We start from the raw sequence: 22,704 nt of genomic DNA, 5'->3' as shown, positions 1-22,704 counted from the left end.
AGAACCAGCCTGGTGCTGAGATGGGTGCTAACTGGGTGCCACCCACAAGGCGGCCCCTTATATACGGTTCCCAGGTGTGCGGAGTCCCCCAGGGTTCCAAGCCCGGTCTTAAAGGGGACATCACCTTACATGATGATAAGGGTACAGTAATACAGTAACCATTCATCACATTGTGCCACTGGACAATATGCCAGTGTACAACACACTAGTAGATAATGTGCCAGTGGACAGTATGCCAGTGTCCAACACATTAGTGGACAATGTGCCAGTTGATGATAAGCCAGTGGACAACATACTGCAAAATACATTGTGTAAAATTGATGCAAATCAAAGAAATATATCCTTCAAATTATTTCCCAAGACATTCAGCTTCAGAAACTGGCTGCAAGTTCATACCTGTTAGTGCCAGACATCCCGGCCGGGATTCTCCCAAAGTATTGACGCCGGCATCAAAACCGGCACGAATGACGGCGGTGGCAACGGGCCGTCCTCAGGGGCTAGAACACCGCCAGAGTGCTGTGCGCAGCTCCGGCGCCGAAACCCAGCCCGCCACGGCCGGCGCGGGTCCGTACATGCGCGCCACAGTTGTCTCCGCGCCGTCCCGCGGGCAACATAGCGGAGCCCTACAGGGGCCTGCGCAGAGGAACATAGGCCCTCCCCGGAATAAGCAAGCCCGCTGATTGGTTGCCCCCGATCGCGGGCCTGGCCACCGTGGAGGGCCCCCACGAAGTCGGCTCCCCCCCCCCCCCCACCACCGGGACAGTCCCTGCAGCCAGAACGGCAAAGTCCCGTCGGGTAGGACCACACGCAAACAACGCCGGCGGCACTCAGTGGAACTCGCCGGCACTCGGCCCGTCGAGCATGCAGAATCACCGCGAGGCACGCTTTCAACAGCCCCCGACCGGCGCCGCGTTGACTGCGCCGGCGCAATAGGTGCCGATTTTCCGGTCGCCAGAGTAGCGTGGCAGGATTCGTGTGCCCCCCCCCCCCCCGGCAATTCTCCTACCTGGCGCGGGCTCGGAGAATCCCGGCCCCCGTGTTTCAATGGCGATTCAGGAAGTCATAAAAGATTTTTTGCATGTTGGGGGTTGCACAATGGTTTATCGAGTGATGGAATGTACATGCCTAAAGGGTAAATTATCTATTGTCTTGCCAAAATGGAGACAGTACTGTTCTCTAGCACTGCAACAAACTTGTACTTCAATGGGACTCCACTGCAAAGGTCAGGGCACCCCGCACCCCCCCCCCCCCCCCCCCCCCCCCCCACCCCCCAACTTCCCCCTATACGATGTTCAAATGATTCAAAAACCAGAAGATGGGCTGATGTCTGGGGAACATCTCTGCAATAAGTAGCAGTTCTGTTCAGTCCTGTCTCACCAGAGATTCACCCTTGAAATCAGCAGAAGTAGACAAAATATAGACCAATACGGGCACGTAAAGAGGATGATAAGTGGGTGGACAAGTGTATATGGAGTGTAGGAAGACAGCTGCTAATGATGTCTCTGAATTATATGATAGAAGGTCCATGTCATCTCCTTCTGCAGTTCATCAGATTGGGACATGTTGCTCATCCATTGCTACAAATCAATTCAATAGAATTTGAACTTGCTGCCGTCTAGAGAGGAAGGTAATGCCCTTTCACTGTGTTACTCTGCCACCTGTTACACATTAAAAAAAACAACTGTGGCAGTATCCCTGTGGGAATCCATGCCTCAGATCAAATTCTGCACTTGGGTCTAATTTGGGCAGGAGGGTAATCTGTCGCACCCAGTCAGAGCGCGCCCTATCACTCTCTTTATAAACTCACTCTCTTAAATCAGAAAATAATCAGCTGAGCAAATCTTTTCCAGTGTGATTTGCCCAGTTACAGTGCCACCCTTCCTATTCGCGCTCCACCATCACAATCCCCAGAATAAATAACGGCATCCTGTTGACTTCCCGTGGTTGTATTACTGCGCAAAGCGATTCCTTGATTAGTGCAACTGCGAACCAAGCAGTTTGAGTAGCAGAAAGGGCAGGGTAACTCAATGATAGCGACCAAGCTATAATTGATTCTCCCTGGTGGCAGATCACTTTTAAAGCCTTGGTTTATGAATCAGCGTTTTGACGCAACTGCTCTGTGCAATGAGATTGGAGCAAGCCCAGTTGGTGTGGTGTTAAGTTTGAGCAATTAGGAGAAGGAGTGGGTCAATTGGCCTCTAGGATCTGTTCCAGCATTCAAGTTAATCATGGGCTGGATTTTACAGGGGTACAGGGATGGGAGGCTGTGGTCACGAGAACTCTGGGTGACCGCCAGTGGGTAAAGGCGACAACCGTTTATTTACAAGCAGAAAAACTATTTATGGGCACCTATTTACAAGGCACAGCCAGAGCAGAGCACCACTCCGACAACCTAATAAAAGCAAATTACTGGAATCTGAAACGAAAGAGAAAATGCTGGAAAATCTCAGCAGGTCTGGCAGCATCTGTAGGGAGAGAAAGGAGCTGACGTTTCGACTCTTTGTCAAACTCCGCCAACCTCCTGGTGCAAGCTTTGACTGCAGGTATTAAAGCCCGCGCTCATCTTTGATCCGTGCTCACTCCCATTCCATTGGACGGGGAGTCACGGGGTCTCCGAGGTGCTCTGTGACATCCTTCCCCCTTCAGGTCCCCGAGTGCCTGAAAATCTCAAAATCAGTACCCCAGTCGATCGGGGGAGTTCCGTTTATGTTGAGAGCAATGACGTATCATTGGTTGGGATTTCTCCTCAGCAGTTGTCTTGATCAGGACAGCCTCTCCATTGACTTCTCCTGGTACAAGTACCTCCTCAGCTGACACCTCTCAACACCCGCCGCAACGGGCTCTGTGTTTACAACAGCCTGTCCAGTCCCCTCAGTACTTTGATCAGTTGTAATGGCAGACATGTGTGAGGTTGGTGATGCCACCTGCATTTTCAGAGGCTCTTTTTTCCTCAAATGGGCTAAATGTTTTCCAGGATCTTATCCTGGTTTCTTACCATGTACGATACTGGCCCAGCCTAAGTCACAATGATCTCGGAGCCAGGACCATTTCCACCCGATTATAGAGACCCCACCAGCGACACTCCATTACACAGACCCCCATAAGCGACCCCCCCCATAAGAGAGAGCTCCCACCAGAGATCTCCCCATTACCGAAACCTCAATAAGAGAGACACCTATTACAGAAACCCCCACCAGAGAGCCCCCATTAGAGAGACCCTCTACAAAAGAGACCCCCACCAGAAATACCCCATAAGACAGACCCCCACCGGAGCCCCCCCATTAGAAAACCCCCACATCAGAGACCCCACTCATTTCAGAGACCCCTGCCTGGAAACTAGAGCGCCCCCCAGACCGAGACAGTGAAAAAAATCTCTGCTTTAAAACTTACCTGAGCAATATACCTGCTGACTCAGGCAGAGGAAGCAGCACCTGTCAATACCCAGAAAGCAAAAATCACAGCAGTGGGGTTTAAACCCCTTTCCCTGGGCCACACTGGGAAATAGCTGCCCCAATTCTCGCCCATGTGAATCCCGGCCCAGAGGACTATGCGGACTTGGAGAATGTGCTCAGTCTGTTGATAGAATGTACATGGGTCAATGTGACCTATTTTGCATCCTCCTGCTGATGAACCTCGATGCTACCGCAAACGGGGGACCGGAGCCTCACCTTTATTTGACGAGACTGGAGTCTCCGCTGCATCGGGAACTCCACTACCAGAGGCGGGCAGTGAAAGGTCCAGCCTAATATCTTCAGGGTCCACATTTTTCCTAGCTTCATAGATTATCATAGAATTTACAGTGCAGAAGGAGGCCATTCGGCCCATCGAGTCTGCACCGGCTCTTGGAAAGAGCACCCTACCCAAGGTCAACACCTCCACCCTATCCCCACAACCCAGCAACCCCTCCCAACACTAAGGGCAATTTTGGACACTAAGGGCAATTTATCACGGCCAATCCACCTAACCTGCACATCTTTGGACTGTGGGAGGAAACCGGAGCACCCGGAGGAAACCCACGCACACACGGGGAGGACGTGCAGACTCCGCACAGACAGTGACCCAAGCTGGAATAGAACCAGGGACCCTGGAGCTGTGAAGCAATTGTGCTATCCACAATGCTACCGTGCTGCCCCGAGCTTGGAGCACCTTCGTCTTCCATTGTTCTTCTTGGAAAACCTTGGATATTTCCGGATGACTTCGTATCAGCCTCCCTCACTCGGTTTAAATATTTCTATCCAGTTTCTAATAATAATAATCTTTATTAGTGTCACAAGTAGGCTTACATTAACACTGCAATGAAGTTACTGTGAAAAGCCCCTAGTCGGCGCATTCCGGCGCCTGTTCGGATACGCAGAGGGAGAATTCAGAATGTCCAAATCACCTAACAAGCAGGTCTTTCAGGACTTGTGGGAGGAAGCCAGAGCACCCGGAGGAAACCCACGCAGTCACGGGGAGAACATGCAGACTCCGCACAGACAGTGACCCACACCGGGAATCGAACCTGCGACCCTGGTGCTGTGAAACAACAGTGCTAACCACTGTGCTACTGTGATTTAATTTAATATGTTGGAGTGAGTCACGCCTTATTAATCTTGGTCCTTGTCCCAACACGACAATGAGCAGGAGCTGAACTGATTGCGGTCTTTAAGCTACCATCTTGGTCCCCTTCATTTTAAAAGACTCTCTCATATAAGTGACTCGCTGGGCTGTGGTGTTCTCCAGCTTCTATAGTTGGACCACGTCTTGTAAGCAATGGTAACTTTGTTCCCCTATGATGGTTGTTGAAGTACGGTGTCTACTTCCATCTTCAAAGCATGTTCAGTTACTAGCAATACCACGGTTATTAGAGTCATTTTGCCTACCTCAGTATGGTTCAATGTCAACACAGGTGATTGGTACTCCCCGATACTATGGACCAACACTGGCTATTACCCCCTTCCTGGGCTGGGTAGGCTCTGCTTGCTCTTACATCTATGCCTTAAGTGACCTCTCCTACCGCACCTGAAACAATCTGCATCCTGCAACCTGCAATCCGAAATGCCCATTGAAATTTGATGTTGATGGAAACAACGGGCTTTACCTCAGTTTCCTCTGTCGGTCATCCTTCCATTGTTTGAACAGGAACCTTCAACCCCGCTGATGCTGTAGCTCACGGTCCCTCTCCTCAACTAGTAGACCTCACCTCCAGGTACGCTTTGAAATTCTGAACCTTCCATGGAAAAGGCTATTTCCATAAACTTTTTAAAGTCTAACTCTGATTCTGCCAGCAATTTCTTTTGGATAACCACGTCATTTATCTTGCACAATAGTCTATCCCTTAGCATATCATTCAGAGTTGCTCCAAATTCGCAATATTTTGCCAGTTTCCTTATTCTGGCCACAAAGACAGCAACAGATTCTCCTGTAAAAAACATTTGTACCTCTGAAGAATGATTGAGGGTTTTGATTAATAATGATTCCTAACTAACTCTGAGTTTGGTAAATGATTTTCAATCAGGGACTTTAGGGTAGGTTAAACCTCTTCGTACACTGAATGTCTGGGTGCTGCAAGCTGTGAGCAAAACAATGCTCTGCCCCTTCTTCCACCTCTATTTTATTTGCTCTAAAAAAAATAAAGCATAGGGTCTACGTATTGTACCAAATCTTCTTTGTTCACATCAAAAGGTTCGAGCTTACCAAAAAACGGCCCAATTGTACTTATTTCGCAGTATATTGAAATAGCTTTGAATCAGTATGGGAAGGTCTTCTTTTCTTGTCCTTGCTATTGAAGCATCAATTACTTTTCTCCTCATCGCCAATGTGATAATGAAAATACGGGGCGATCATCAGTGGATAAAAGCAGCAACTAATTATTTACAAGCAAAGAAATGATTTACATGCAACTATTTACAGGACAGAGCCACAGCAAACTATAACTCGTACAATCTCCTAGACCAGGCCTTGACTGCTGGTATTAAAGCTCGCACTCACTTTTGATCCGCGCGTGCTCCTACTCTATTGGACGGGGAATCATGTGGTCACCGAGATTTTGCGAAACCTCAGACGAAAAAGCCAGGTGGTCTCCGAGATTCGCTGCGACAGAAGCCTATTGCTCGCTCTCCCTAGTAGAAAAGAATTCTGATTAGCCAGCGCCTGAATAGTCCCAGCAGTGCCAGACGCAAATAGTGGCCACTGTTGGGACTACAAGGAAGTCCCCGGGAAGAAGTGCCATGGACGCCAGGATGAGACAAGTTGCCACTTTTTGGGCCTGGAGGAATCAGGGACCTGGGAGCAGGGGCTGGGAAGGGGATTGGGATGTCAGATTTTGGAGACCAACGGTGGAGGTACAAAGGGAGGGATAATATATCTCAGGGATGGGGGTGTGCGCAACCGATGTGTACCTACAGCTCCAAAAGGAAGGGACTTCTTGTATGGTGTTGGCCACAGTTTGGTAGGTCTGAAGAAGTCTTTGTTGTCATACATAGGTTAACTGTAAGTCTTTATTGGCTCTTAAAACTATTTATAAATATACAGTTGTGGGACCAATCTAGGATGCTACAAGACTTCAGTACCATTGCCAGAATATTGTCAGGGCCCATAGCCTTTGCAGTATCCACTACCTTCAGCTGGTTCTTAATATCACATGGGGTGAATTAATCTGTGATGCTGGGGACCTTTGGAGGAGGCCGAGATGGATCATCTGCTCGCAGTAGCAAATGCTTCAGCCTTATTTTCTGCACTGATGTGCTGGGCTCCCCCATCATTGAGGATGGGGATATTTGTGGAGCCTCCTCCTCCAGTGAGTTGTTTAGTTGTCCACCACCATTCATGGCTGGATGTGGCAGGACTGCACAGCTTAGATCTGATCCGTTGGTTGTAGAATTGCTTAACCCTGTCTATCACATGCTGTTTCCATTGTTTGGAGTGCAAGTGGTCCCATGTTGCTGCGTCACCAGGTTGACACCCCATTTTTAGGCATGCCTGGTTGCTCCTTGCATGCCCTCCTGCACTTTTCATTAAACAAGGATTGATTCCCTGGCTTGGTGATAATGGTAGAATAGGGGATATGCCAGTACATTAACCTCAGGCTATGTTCTGTAGGTATCAGTGTAAACAGTATTCTTTCTGGTGAAAACTACATTTGATTGTTCTGTACAGCACTACTAATAGGTTTAAATTGGAATGGTATGCCTTGGTGGCATCATAAATAAGAGACAGCAGCGTCGCAGTGAACATAAATTAGTGCAATGTACTGATTTATTTTTCAGTTTCCATTGTACAATGTTGATGGCAGTCCATTGTAAAACTGTCTAGGTAGAAGGATATATTGACCATTGAGCAGGTGCAACGAAGATTCACCAGCATGATACTATAGCTAAAAAGGTTCAATTATGAAGATAGGTTGACTAGGCGAGGCTTATATTCCTTTGAGCAGTGGATAGCTGAAACTCGCTCCCCCTATTCACTGTAGATCAAAATGCCGAAACTGCGATTGAGTTTTTTTTTGTTATGCAGGGATATTAAGGGATTATAGAACCACAGGCAAGTAAATGGAGCTAAGGTACAAATCAGCCATGATTTAATTGAATAGTAAAACAGACTTGAAGTGCTGAATGGGCTATTCCTATTCCCATGCTCCTTATGTGTGTGGCTGTCTTGTAATAAACTTGTTGCATGTTAACTCCCCACTGCTAGTTTAGGTATACCGAAAACCCATGCAATTTTCACGCTGGTGCTGATTAGCTCTTGGTACCAAATGTTACATGCTTGACAGCAGCAGCCTTCAGTCTAATGACCATTTGTATGATGGATTTAAGAAAGACATCGGTTAGCATTTCACACCTCACAGTGGGAATAATTATTACTTTAGCTTCCTTTAGAGTGAACTTCAGTACTAAAGAACATGATTGCGCAAAAACTAAGACTGAATCTGTAGCCTGATCACCTATTTAATCTGCTGTGGCCGTCAGGAGCAATCAGGGTTTTATCCATAATAGAGCGAGACAGCACATTTTAATTTGCATTCTTTGAATTCTCCTTAGAAACCAGGAAAGAACGTTGACTCAATAATCAATGATATTAATTCTCAAAAGGAGAGGGAGATGCACAAAGACTGGGACAGGTAATGTCATGTATTAATAAAATACTAACTGCGGTCATTTTGCCTGTTCAAATCATGAGCGGGATTCTCCGTTGGCAGGACCCTCCTCTTCGCTGGCAGCTCACTCACACCGCCGGACAAGTCTGGTAGGATGGACAATCCTGCCCCATTCGTTTAAAATGTAACCATGCTGGCAAATTAAATTCATATCCGAATAAAAATATACAGGGGTGTATTGTGCGGTTATTGGGAAGGGAGTTGATGATATGATTATGTCGCCTGTTGATCTCCTTGATGAGAAGATTGTACCATTGAGTCATTTCCATCTGATTGGAGATCTTTGATTGATGGCCCCGATTGCAATGGGTGGGGGGGGGGGGTCGAAATCTGGTGCTATCTTGGAAGAGTCGAACTTGAAGTGATAGCTTAAAGGACTGAGGAGAGGGGCAGCACGATGGTGCAGTGGTTAGCACTGCTGCTTCATGGCGCCGATCCCGGCTCTGGGTCACTGTCCATGTGGAGTTTGCACATTCTCCCGTGTTTGAGTGTGTTTCGCCCCCACAACCCAAAGATGTGCAGGGTAGATGGATTGGCCACGCTAAATTGCCCCTTAATTGAAACAAAATGAATCGGGTGCTCCAAATTTATTTTTTCCAATTGGACTGAGGAGGGGCTTGGGGCACAGGGACGGGGAGTCAGTCTTAGAAACAAAAGTATAACCCGTTGGTAGCAAGATTTGTGAGGGGTCAGGATGAGCATTTTGCAAAATAACAGATTCTCTGATCATTATCACATTGCTGTGTGTGGGATCGAACTGCGCACAAATTGGCTGCCGCTTTCTTACATCTCAACAGTGGCTACAAATGCTTTGTTGGCTGTAAAGTGCAGGACATAGCGAGATTGTGAAGGCACTGCACAAATGGAAGTCTTTCTATTCTCTTTTCATTTCTTGCTTCTCGCTATGTTCTCTGAGTGCCCACTAGTTAGGTCACTCAACACATGTGCCAATGGACGGAACTGTGATGTGCTCCACTACATAACTTCCAATGGACTTGTTGTTAAATTTAGCCATTGGTTTGTTATGAACTGGATTTGTTTCTTCAGGTTACTCGAAAGCACGATCTGCCCCCAGAAAATCCTGATCTCTTTTTTAGCTTTATTGGGTGCATTTTTCAGAAGTTGGGAATATACTTTTCACATTCCAGTCAATAGTTATGGTGTTGCTGAGGCCAATTCGCCAAGGGAAATTAAGTCAGAGGGTGAGAGACGATTGTAGAAAATCCTACCCCTGGTCTCACTTTGACAGTGCAGCACCCAGAATCCCACTGAACAACCAGGCTGGAGTCGGTCCTTAAATCTCTGCAGAGGAATTCCAGTCATGTAATGAAGGGTGGGATTCTCCGCCGAGTCGGAGAATCGCTGGGGGCTGGCGTGAATCCCACCGCCGCCGGTTGCCAAATTCTCCGGCACCGGATATTCGGCGGGGGCAGGAATCGCGCCGTGCCGGTTGGTGAGCCCCCCCCCCCCCCCCCCCCCACCCCCCGGCGATTCTCTGGCCCACGATGGGCCGAAGTCCCACTGCTGGAATGCCTGTCCCGCCGGCGAGGATCAAACCACCTCTCTTCCCGGCGGGACTAGGTGGCGCGGGCGGGCTCCAGGGTCCTGGGGGGGGCTCGGGGCGATGTGGCCCCGGGATGTGCCCCCACAGTGGCCTGGCCCATGATCAGGGCCCACCGATCCGCGGGCGGGCCTATGCCATGGGGGCACTCTTTTCCCTCCCACCCATACACCCCCTGCGCATGCGCGGGGTGATGTCAGCAGCCGCTGACGCTCCCGCGCATGCGTGGACTTCCGCCGCCCGGCAAAGTCCTTTCGGCCCCGGCTGGCATGGCGCCAAAGGCCTTTGCCCCCATCTGGCGGCGCGCCAACCACTCCGGCCCCACTCCATCCCGCCGGGACCACCCGCCCCGCTGGGTAGGGGAGAATCCCACCACTATGGCCCCTTGATAAATCGTTCTTATTGTCTGAATGAGAAGACTGAATCAGTGTGAACCCGGACTAAACCCTGTGAAATTTCCTACACTGGAACTGCAAACAATAGAAATAGATTGAGAATGACCCAGTTCCTTTCACGGAGTGCCCTTGTTAAGATCTTTCAATACTGTACCAGAATTCCCATTTTGAATGACATTCAGAAAACCAGAAAGATAGTAAACTACAGTACAAAGTCTTCCAACACCAGGTTAAAGTCCAACAGGTTCGTTGGACTTTCGGAGCGCAGCTCCTTCATCAGGTGAGTGAAGAGGTGGGTTCTACAAACACATAGATAAACAAAGTCAATGATGCAGGTCCAGATGGTGAGACTGGAGAGAGGGATAATCACAGGACCAGTAAAGACTTAATTACCTGCAAAGTCTTGAATTCAAAGTATTATCTTGCATCATTGACTTTGTCTATATTTGAGTTTGTGGGACCCACCTCTTCACTCACCTGATGAAGGAGCTGTGCTCCGAAAGCTAGTGACTCCAAACAAACCTGTTGGACTTTAATCTGGTGTTGTAAGGCTTCTTACTGAGCCCACCCCAGTCCAACGCCGGCATCTCCACATCATGGAAAGTAAAGTACTGAGAGCTATTACTGATATCTTTTCACTGAGTGTTGTTTTATACAATGGGAACATTTCTCGTTACAGATTGGAAAGGCCCAGGTCCCGCAGTCCCCTGACTCGGTCACTGAGCCCTAGAATGGAACCACATAGCCCAAGCTTGACTTCCTGCAGTTCTTCCCAACGTTCCTCAACGAGCCCCAGGAGGAGAAATATGAGCCCAATAGTAATCAGCAAAGGAGAGCGGAATAATGGAATGGAAAGAAAAGGATCACAGGACTACCTTTCTCATAAAAGAAGAGAGGAGGAAAAAGAATCCACAGGAAAGAATTATTGCGAGCTGAATCGTGATGGAGCTGACAAGTGGAGCTATGACAGAAAGCAATACTTTAAACCAAGTGGACGATCGAGCCCCAAGTCCCTGGAGGACAGAGGAGATGACTATCAAGGGCATAAAGATAAATATGCAAAACCTAGCCTTCAAAGCCCGATTCCATCCCAGTCTAAGTACAAGATCCAAAAAGAAGAGGAGTATAAGAAAGAACAAAAGCTTAATTCAATAAAGAGTCAACATTCACTGCGGACTAAAAGGAAAGATAGTGAGGTCCACCAGCGAGCAGGTCGGAGAAGATCCTCAGGTAGCCAAGATCGGATTGAGGACAAGGGTGAACATGATAGTCTGACATCTCCAATTCTGACAGACACGTTCCATGCAGTTCTTGGACAAGATGAAAGGAGTGAGCAGGAAGATGAAACATCTGATAGTGAGGTGAGAATGAAATATTATGGCCATGATCATAATCATGGAATCACATCTCTCATTGTCACCGACCACTGTTCTTGTAAAGTCCTATTTGAAGTAGATTTTTTATCAGAGATTTTGAAGAAAGAGCTTTATTTGTACAACGCCTTACACAACCCCGGGATGTCACCTCATGCTCTACATCTAATTAAGTCCTTTGATGTCTTGTCACCCATTGCTCAGTAAAACTTTTTCAGATACAGTAGTTCATAAGTTACAAGTTTCATTGCCAAAGGTATCAGACTTAGTTTACTTTTATTTAAGATCTTGGATGACCCTCTGAGATAAGTAATGTCATGGTAGACTGTTATACTTGGATTTAGCTTTCCTGACGCATCAGAGGTGGGCCATGGTGTGTTGGGAAGGCAGGCAGAGCTTGGAGGTCAGGTCACTGAGCCATCTCCCACCTGGAATTTAGCCGGAGCCTTGGCTCCCAGTCAGGTGGGGACTACATCAGTGAATATTCCAGGGGCATGGGGGTGGTCGATTGAACATGGATCAAGGGGTTTCAATCCCAGTGAAGTAGCAAGGAGGGGCGCATCGTGATCCCAGGGAAGCTGATGACACGGGGGGGGTTAGATCAGAGGCCTGGAGAGATGGAAATCAGAGACCAGGGAAGGGAAGGGAATCAGAGGCCTTGGAAAGGATCAGAGGCTTGGGAAGGAGAGGTCAGTGGCTTGGGATTAGTGGGAGGACCAAATTCCTAGGAGCTAGAGGACTGGGAGGCCTGGGGCAGTGATGTTAGGAGGTCAGAGGCCTAAGTGGCTTAGAGGCCAAGGTCGAAAGCTTCCTGAGGAAGGTCTGGGGTGGGGGTTTGCGACAACAATAACAACAACTTATAATTGTATAGCTCAGGGCAGCATGGTGGCGCAGTGGGTTAGCACTGCGGCCTCACGGCGCTGAGGTCCCAGGTTCAATCCCGGCTCTGGGTCACTGTCCGTGTGGAGTTTGCACATTGCACATGATGATTGCACAATGTTCAGCACCATTCGTGACTCCTCAGACACTGAAGCAGTCCAGGTGAAAATTCAGCAAGACCTGGACAATATCCAGGCTTGGGCTGACAAGTGACAAGAAATATTCCCGCCACACAAGTGGCCAGGCAATGACCATCTCCAATAAGAGAGAATCCACCATTGCCCCTTGACATTCAATGGCATAACCATCACTGAATCTCCCATCAACATCCTGGGGATACCATTGACCAGAAACTGAACTAGACTAGCCATATAGATACCATGGCTGCAAAAGCTGATCAGAGGCTAGGAATCCTGTGTCGAGTAACTCACCTCCTGACGCCCCAAAGCCTGACCACCACCTATAAAGTATAAGTCACAAGTGTGATGGAATACTCCCCACTTGCCTGGCTGAGTGCGGCTCCAACAATATTCAAGAAACTCCACACCACCTAGGACACAGCAGCCCGCTTGATTGGCACCCCTCCCACAAACATTCACTACCTCCACCGCCAACGCACAGTAGCAACCGTGAGTGCCATCTACAAGATGCACTGTAGGAACTCACCACGGTTTCTTCAACAGCACCTGCTAAATCCACTACCATCCAGGACAAGAGCAGCAGATACATGGGAACAGCACCACGTGGTAACTCCTCTACAAGCTACTCACCATCCTGACTCCGAACTATATTGCCGTTCCTTCATTGTCGCTGGGTCAAAATCCTAGAACTCCCTCCCTAACAGCACAGTAGGTGTACCTACACCATGGAACTACAGCAGTTCAAGAAGGCAGCTCACTCTCCCCTTCTCAAGGGCAATTAGGGATGGGCAACAAATGCCAACCGCGCCAACCAAGCCACATCCTACAAACGTGAATTTTAAGAAAGTATCGTAACGAGCCACAAAAGGAGCTGGTAGGTCCGATTGGTCAAAGATACAGATTTTAAAGGGCGTCTTAAAAGAGGAAAGTGAGGCAGAGAAGCGAGGTTTAGGGATGAATTCGCAGAGCTTAGGGCTGAGGCACCCGAAGGTGGAGCAATTCAAATCAGCGGTGCTCAGGAGGCCAGAATCAGAGGCGTGCTGGAGGGGTTGAGGGGCTGGCGATTACAGAGAGAGAGGGAGGGGGCGAGGCCACGGAGGGATTTAAAAACAAAGATGGGAAACTTAATACCAGGACACGATTGATCAATTGGGTGCAGAGCCATCGGAGTCTTCTCAGGTAGGCCTGCTGAATTCAGCAGGAAGGTGTAAAGGCAGCTGGCTCCTTCAGGTAGCAGTCCTGCCCTAAGAGTAGCTGCCTTGTTTACGGAGAATTAGGAAAATCAGCTGTCCACAGTTAAATTAAAGATTGCAACTTATTATAATATCTAAAATGCCAACCCCCCCACCCCCCACTTCCTTGGAGCGGGTTGATAGCCCACCTGCCTTCTCACCTCTGTTAAGCATGGATGGTTTGGAGGTGGGATTTGATCCGGATTCTGACTTTTAACTCATCCATCTTTAATAGTTAGGGCAGCACGGTAGCACACGTGGCTAGCACTGTGGCTTCACAGCGCCAGGGTCCCAGGTTCGATTCCCCGCTGGGTCACTGTCTGTGCGGAGTCTGCACGTTCTCCCCGTGTCTGCGTGGGTTTTCTCCGGATGCTCCGTTTTCCTCCCACAGTCCAAAGACGTGCAGGTTAGGTGGATTGGCCATGATAAATTGCCCTGAGTAACCAAAAAGGTTAGGAGGGGTTATTGGGTTACAGGGATAGGGTGGAAGTGAGGGCTTAAGTGGGTCGGATGGCCTCCTTCTGCATTGTATATTCGCCTAAGTTTCTGCCGATTTGATATTTAACCAAAGTGCAATAGGTACAAGATTAACATATCTGTAAAAAGTTACAACATCCTTTCAATATTATTCTCAGCTTCATGCACATATCTGGAAGTTTTAAATATATTTTCAATCACGTTATTATAGAAAACTATATTTTCTTTGCAAATTATATACCAATCAGGTCGATGGAAGATAACAGGGGAAATGAAAACATTTCTTCTTTCAGGCCCCCAGTATCCGTGCACATCAAACATTCCTGGATCAAACATCGCATCGTTAGGTGCAAAACAATTTTTTTCTTTCTCTTCCTCAGTAATATCCTTCAGAACCATCTTCAGGGCTGTGTCCTTTCCCCCATTTCCCGTACCAGTTATTCTGTGGTAATTATGTACCTGCTGGGAACAAGGTAGAGATGGCCCAAACTAATTTGGTGCAGCTCTCTTGCAGCTAACAGGCAGAGAAACTCATTTATCATTGGCAAACATTTTATTCTTGCTCAGTTCAAGGCATGATACTTCAAAATCACCCTCATTGTGATGACAGGTCAATGAAGAAGACGGTCAGTGTTCTTGGAAACAATCCTCATCGCCCCACAGCAGCAGAGGATCGTCAGAACCAGAGCTAGAAAGGAACATAAAAGAACAGGTATGTCCCAGTGATTGCTCTACTGGTTAACCCTGTGACAAGACTATCCAACAATCAAAGACAAGGCATTCTAAGGCAGGGTATTGGCGTTCTAGTGCACAATAAGCTGTTGACAGTAGGACATTGAGACGGTAGCACAGTGGTTAACACTGGTGCTTCACAGCTCCAGGGTCCCGGGTTCGATTCCCGCTTGGGTCACTGTCTGTGCGGAGTTTGCACACTCTCCCCGTGTCTGCATGGGTTTCCTCCGGGTGCTCCGGTTTCTTCTCACAGTCCAAAGATGTGCAGGGTAGCTGGATTGGCCATGCTAAATTACCCTTTGTGTCCAGAAAGGTTATGTGGGGTTGCTGGGTTATGGGAATAGGGTAGAGGTGTAGGCGTGGGAAGGGTGCTCTTACCAAGACCCGATGGGCCAAATGGCCTCTTTCTGCACTGTAAATTCTTTGAAATCTATGAAATCATGCTCTTGATTCCTGATCACAACCAGGAAGAAATGACCAGGGACCAGACCATTTGCAGAAAGGTTGAGGAACTTAGAGGGGGAGTCGACCCAGGCTGGTGTTATACCTCTCCTGTGTGGAGACTGCGAGCAACTTCAACAGATGTCTGACATCAGGTGGTTTCCCTATCTTCCTGGTTCAGTAAAATCAAGTGATCCAGTAAAACACAGGAGAAGGAATATAAATCGAGGAGGGATTGAAAAAAAGGAAATGTACAGTTCGAATATTCCTCAGCAAAATTGATTAATAATAGCCCAGAGTTTATTTACACAACTGAGGATGATCAAATCCTAAAATGAGATACAAATAAGAGCAAACCATAGATCGAGCTCAAGACTGGGAGCATTTATACCTCTAGGACAGCCTTGGTGTTCAAATACAGGCCGCACTCTTTAAGTATAAAGATTGAGATTGTTTAAATTTGCAATGCAGCGTGTAGGCTATTTATTGACAATATTATCCCCCTAAGGATAGAGGTTCAGTTTGGGGGTTTGTCTATTTGCAAGGATAGCCAATATGACTTTATTTATACAATTCAAATGTTAATCACATTTGGATCCCTATGATGTTACAAGTTGGAAAAAATAGATTACATTTTCGCAAAACATTGATTAACAAACAAAGCTCAAATATTTTTGTTTTAGATTTAATGATGCCAGCTGTTTAATTAAGCCACTAGAGACATATTTCTAAGGATATTCTTTGGATATTTTTGAAGCTGAGTTTTTTTTTTTACCCCTCATCTTTCAGAATTGGATGGATACTCTTTTTTTATTCATCGATGGGATGTGGCTGTCGCTGACTGAGCCAGGATTTATTGTCCATCCTTAAGTGCCCTTAAACTGAGTGGCTTGCTCGGTCATTTCGGACAGTTTTCTAAGAGGCAACCACTTTGCAGTGGATCTGGAGTCACTTGACCAGATAAGGACCACAAAAGTCCTTCCCTAAAGGACATTAGTGAACTAAATGGGTTCTTAAGACAATCAACAATGATTTATTTCATGTTTACCCATTAGACTTCTGATCAGAGATTTATTATTGAATTTAAATTCCGCCATCTGCCTTCGTAGTGTTTGAACCTGGGTCCCCAGAGCATTACCCTGGGTCTCTGGGTTAACAGTCCAGTGGCAATACCACTACACCACTGCCTCCCCCAAAGGAGAAATTTGCAGGGTTTTGGGTTAAGAGCAGGGGAGTGGAAATATTTGCTCATTCTTTCAAACAACTGGTACCAACACTATTGGCTAAACAGCGTTCTTATGAGATGTTTGATTTTACTTTTTTGTCCCATGATTCTTAGTCTCCCTACATCATAAGCCGTGTTTGGCTAAGTGGATGTCCTGACCACCTACTGTCAGACTTCCACCATGGCCGCTCTGATCCGGGCTTCTAGTGGCATGAGAATGTAACATAGGGATGGTCACTCTTCAGTGGGGACTAGATGAAGTTGAGATCAGGAAGTCAATCATGGTGAAGAATCATGGAACGATACCTACATCCCACCACTGGATAGTGTATTAGTGCTCCAACACAGTAGACTTCTTGACCTGACCTTTACATTTAATGATATCTTTGTCAACATTCACACTCTTGTATAGAGCGCAACTTGGGAAAGTGGAAGTGAAGCTGAAGGAGAAGCTTGGTATTCTGGCAACATGGAAGAGTTTGTAACTGTGGATGAGGTTGGAGAAGAGGAAGAGCATTCGATGGAGATACAAGTGGTCTTGCCTGAGAACAAGGAGAATGACTGCATTCAAGCTGAACAGGATGGAAAAATGGAAACAAGCAATGAAGACTTGATAACAAAAGAGACAATTCCTAACTGCGCACATCCCAGTGACAATCATCGTAGCCCTTCACCCGAGGAGCTAAGAGTAATGAGTCCAACTCCGTCTGCAGGCAATGACCGAGTGGAATCTACGAGTCATTCTCAAATGACATCTACTTCAATGAATGAGACTGAACAGAACCTGAGAACGTCTGTTAACCAACCCATAAGTCCTGCGAATTGTAAAAATTGTGAAATGAGCAAGGTGTTGAGTGACGCTGAATCCACTGGGCATCTGGATACAGAGAACCAGAGCGCACCTCCTGTGTCTTACAAAACTGATGAGAAGTTTCAGGAAGAACATTTTTCAGAGGAAATACCAGAAACCCAGAAAACTGACCAACCAGGGCCAAGCTGCAGTAAAAGTTCAGAAACAGATGAACTCAAGAAAGTGTCCTCAGAAGCATTTAGTAAAGGTACTTAATGTTTATCTCTCTTAACAGAATTTTGTATCTTGCTTTTTGCTTATAGTTCTTTTGTTCCACTCAAAAATATTGCATTTATTTAGCAAACAAAACGTGTTCTTGCTGCATTCCTGTAGTCCTTGTTTATAAAAATTAGTATGTCGTATAATATTCAATATTGGGCACTCTAAATGCTGACAAGTTTGGCACAGTCAATATGATGCCTTTTTATTCGACTTTTGACTAATGTTTGAATCCCAGTCTTGGGGCTTATATTTGTAATCATGAAGGCCCATATTTCGCAGTCAGAGTTGAAGTGAAAGCACTAACCCCTTACCTCAAAGAAAATTGCCACAAAGATCTAGCAGTCTGTGTGGCACAGATTTCCGACATCAGTTTTAGTCTGGCATCAAGACAAGGGAATTTCTAGACATCCAGCAACAGTGATATCCTCAGGCAAGGTAAGCAGCCAATCACGTTGAAGTATTCTCACAAACCACAAACCAGGAAGTAAAAAGCACTAATTGTCCTTCATTCCTAAGTAATTTTTATGGAGAGTGACATAAATGTTTAGGACGTACTCATGGGATTAAGGTAAAAGCGGAAAAAAACATCAAAAGAACTTGAAACATACTCTTAAAATATGGATCATTTTTACCATAATAGTAAAATGTGACAGTGCACGAATAAAAAAAATAGTTTTTCAGGGCCAATGAGGCTGTTAGCAGTAATTATAAACTTAGCATGCTGTTAAAAATCCAGTTACACCTCATTCAACGAGATGGATTTTTTCCAAGGGAATTTACAATGAAACCAAATGATGGAAAATGACAAGTTCTCCTCAAATTGGTGATTTTAGTTAATTGCACACTGGGAAAACATCAGCCTGACTAAGGCTGAACCAGAATGTTGCCAATCTCAGGTGCCCAATTCGACCCTTGGGTGAACTTCCAGCCCTATATCCTCTATAGGATCAAAACTGTTTATTTCCACCTCTGTGACTTGACTCACTTCTGTCTGAATTCTTCATATCTTCAACTGAAACCCTTTTTCATGCCTTGATTATATCCGGACTTGGCTATTTTAATGATTTCCTGGCCAGCCTCCTTTGATTTTAGGCTCTTCCAATAATCTGAAGCTTAAAACCTATCCTGCAGCAACCATGCTCAGTCCTATCCTTGAGCCACACTGGTCCCAGGTTCCCCCGACACCTCAAATTGAAAATCTTCTACCTGTGTTTGAATTCCTTCATGGCCTTCCCCTTTCTTGTGTAGGGAACTTCCTTCACTGCTTTAAACCCCTGAGAAGCTGTCCTCCCCTCTGAATCTTATCCCTTCGGCCTACACACCACCTCTCCCTTCCTTCACCTTCCAATTGGTGTTGCTGACTTCAACTATCCTGTACTGTAGAGTTCCATTCCCAATACCTCCACCTCTTTCATGCCCTGTATGAACTATCTTTAAACCCATCTCTTTTGGTCCCTTAACTTAAATTCATAAAACCATCTCATACGACAGCAGAGGAGGAGGTCATTCAGCCCCTCAAGTCTGCGCCAGTTTTTCCATCCAGTTGGTCACTCCCCTTCACGTTTTTCCCAGACCTCAGCGGTTTTGGTCCTTCAGGTATTTATTCAATTCCCTTTTGATGGTTACAATTAAATCTGCACCCACCTGCCAATCGGTGAGTGCATCCCAAACCTTAAATGTTGTATAAAAGGCTTTTCCTCACTTTGGCTTGGATTTTCATCCTCGAGGCGAGTAGTGGGATTGGGGAAAATTCTGAGGCGGTATCTTCATTATTGGAGGGTGGGTCCGGGCTGTAGTCCGACATGTCGACGCAGCAAGAAGTTTGGAGGCAGCCACAGGGGCTGCTGGGTGTCAAGTTATTATAATGACATAGTAACTTTGGGCTTATTTCCTGTCCAGGACACAAGGAACCCAGTCAATCAAAAGTGATTGGGTAAACACATTGTGTGTTCATTTATTAAGACTAGGTATATGAGAAGTTATACAGAGGTATAAAAGTTGAAAGCATCAGAGCTGTTTGTGTTTCTTTTAGACTAATCAAATAAACGGATTCAACAAATTGAGGGATACATTAAAAGTCAGACCTTAAGGATACTGCATCAAAGTAAACAGAATTTCAAAGGAAACTTAAAATAGGTTAAAATAATATGATTATTATTATATGGATAAAACATCCCAGGTCCCTGCATTTCCCACCGGGCACAGAATGCCTCATTGTGCCAGGGGACAACATGTGCTCCCTTTCCAGAGACCCCTGACAGCGGACATAGCCTTGGAAAAGTGGTTGACAGTCAGGACGGGCGACCCACTCGACTGCCCACTGCCTAACAGAACTGTGTGTGTGTATGCTCTGTTCAAAGCAAAAGTGAAACTGAGACTGGATCACATGACACATTTCCCTTCTAGTGACATCATGCTAATATCCCTTAAAGGCATATTACAACATCTCCCTTTCTTTTTAAAAATATTTTCCCACTTCTAAAGAAGCATATCTTATGGCAATACATGCTTTGTTACCATTACATATGCGCGTAGTACTGATTAATCTTTGAGTCTCTAAACAGTGGAGTTATTCTGCCGTTTTGCCCAGATCTTGTGATGGTAACCTTGTCTGGAGGTTTCTTTAATTGCTCACAGTAATATGTGGGAATGTCATTCTTGGATATTATTCCTGGTGGCACTTTGGGTGTTATCTTAGATACAATAGGACTGCACAGTGGCTGAAGAGCAGGAATGTATCTGATTTGTCCTTGTGACATGACAATGGATCTAAACCCGAATTACGTATGGATATATTGAACTTTTATGGTTTTTAAAGATGGCCATACAAGCCAAAGATGGCTGATAATGTACATTCAGTGACTGTTTGATAAGTTCCTGTGTGGATGATGGTAAGTCCTGAGAGAGAGGCAATGGAATATCACACTCTTTTTCAGATAGGGACATACCAAATAAGACACAATACAAACTGAACTGTCATCTCCTGTGGGGATAATAGAAGCTGAATATCAAATCAGCAGGAATCACATTATGCAAGTTATTTCCCAGACCTGTTTGTGAGGTTTTTCCAGGAATACCCAGGGGACTGGGATAAAACGTCAACTGCAAGCCTGATCAGTGTGGATTAGTGCTGGATGTGACAGAAAAACAAGGAAAGACAGCTGACTCTGGCAGGTGAAAAAGCTTTGCCCCCTTTCTGATTGTGGGAAGCAGGTCAAGTCAGCAAAGCCACAATGGAAAAGGAACTAGGCTAAGTTCTTTTAGATTAACTGCAGAGCCAGGAATCATGAAACCAACCATTCAACCTCTGAAGTCAGTGCCATGGAAATCATGGATCTAAATGACTGCAACGGCTCACCACCTACTCCTCATGGACAAGTCAAAGATTTATTAATTTCTTTTTTTTAAATTTATTTTTGAACTCACTTCTCATTTCTAATCTGTCTGCATGTATGTGCGTGCATTTTATTATCTTTTCTTGTGTTTTTGTAGCTAATAAACTCACTCTTTCTTTAACTCAAGAAAACCTGGTTAAATTGGCCCCTTTTAAAACAGAAATATATTTGGACTGGGAAAAGGTCGCCACGAGGGGAGGGATCCTTTTTAAATTGATATTGTTGTGACCAACCGCGGGGGTTGAATAAAGAAAGGGAGCAGGTTCATCCTTCTTCACCCCCGGGGGCGGGGGGGGGAGCGGCATATAAATTGAGGCTGTCCAGTCCAGAATTTAATGAATTGGGGCTCTTGCTGAGATAGTTCCCACAGGTAGGTGAACGGTAAAGATTGAGGGACCTCGTCAGGGACCAGTTGTAACATTGTTTACGCCCCACCATTGCAGCTTTGTATGTAATAACTTTATGGGACCTTGGTTCTGAACATTGCAACCTCAGTTGGTTGCCATGTAGCTTCCATGGGATCCTGGATGATCCCTTTCTTCTTTATGACACATGTGATTGAGCTGCACTAATTTGAATGTTCTTGTACTCTTCTAATTATTCCGTCTTTCTTCATTTTGTCTGGTTTGACCTTCAATTTGACTTGTATGTAGATGCAGTGCTTATGTGGTAGATCAGTTGATGGACTTGTATTCCCCTGCAAGTGTAATGTTGCAGTTCCCTTGCAAATTGCCAATGTTGTCGAAACATTCTCAATATTTTGATCTTAGATCATGAACTGATGTGATAGGGCTAGTTTCTGAGGTATATCTACCTTGTAAAGTCTGACTGATTCCATGGGCTGTTACTAGTGTGGGGTCCCAACTAGTTGGTAGACCTGTAATTGCTGAGCTTTTAGTTTCCATGATGTCGAACATCTGTAACACCAGGAGGATCGATTGTACTTACACTCCAGGACTATGAATCCTGCACCTGGGATCAGTGAACCGTTGTGTGCTGAAAGTTTTATAGTATTAGGTTTCACCAAGAACTTCCACCTCTGTGGATACATTTTTTTAGAATCCTCAGAGATGGTATGTTGGCATTTGCCACTGTGTCAAATAGTTACCAATTTTCTTGGGAATAATAATTTAAATCTTTGTAAACACTTTGGATAGGAAGATGGCATTGTCTCTGTTTTCCACGAGACCTTTGGTGTGTAACATGTATTCACCACCGTTTTGTCTCATCATGCATATTATCAGTATTTTCTGGTTTGTCAATAAGCTCTTACATATGTTTCTGATGGGATACTGGTGTTAAACCCCGATGGTAACTCTATAGGAAGCAAGTCTTGACTTCTTCAACTCCAAGTTTATTGCATTCAGTAATCACTTCACCAACAACAAAACAATGCTACCTGCATCCCCTTAAAGTATTGGTGCAGTCTATTAAACAATTAGAGCAATGTATTAAGCAATTAAAACCCTAATGCCAACTTCAGTATTAGGAAACATTAACTCTTTCCTATTCCCCCCTTAAAAGAAACATTTTGACGTAAGTTACAATATGCCAGAACACAAATGTACATATATTTTTTAATTCAGTAAATGCACCCTATTTTCCCTTTCATGTTAAATCACATATATCTTTAGGCTTTTCATCA

The 22,704-nt window shown here is 45.7% G+C and overlaps 1 protein-coding gene across 1 annotated transcript in view; it reads left to right on the top strand.

Annotated features, from left to right (window-relative positions):
- Positions 1-22,704, top strand: part of rbm20 (RNA binding motif protein 20) — a 274,255-nt gene that overhangs the window by 205,817 nt on the left and 45,734 nt on the right. Inside the window, 4 exon segments of the mRNA XM_072479520.1 lie at positions 8,022-8,101; positions 10,773-11,454; positions 14,805-14,906; positions 17,005-17,650. Of these exon segments, the coding sequence (XP_072335621.1) occupies positions 8,022-8,101; positions 10,773-11,454; positions 14,805-14,906; positions 17,005-17,650 (1,510 nt within the window).

The sequence above is a fragment of the Scyliorhinus torazame genome, chromosome 16 (assembly GCF_047496885.1).
Source record: "Scyliorhinus torazame isolate Kashiwa2021f chromosome 16, sScyTor2.1, whole genome shotgun sequence".
Taxonomy (NCBI): Eukaryota; Metazoa; Chordata; class Chondrichthyes; order Carcharhiniformes; family Scyliorhinidae; genus Scyliorhinus; species Scyliorhinus torazame.
The sequence above is the reverse complement of the archived record's forward strand: the minus strand, read 5'-3'. Positions and strand labels throughout refer to the sequence as shown.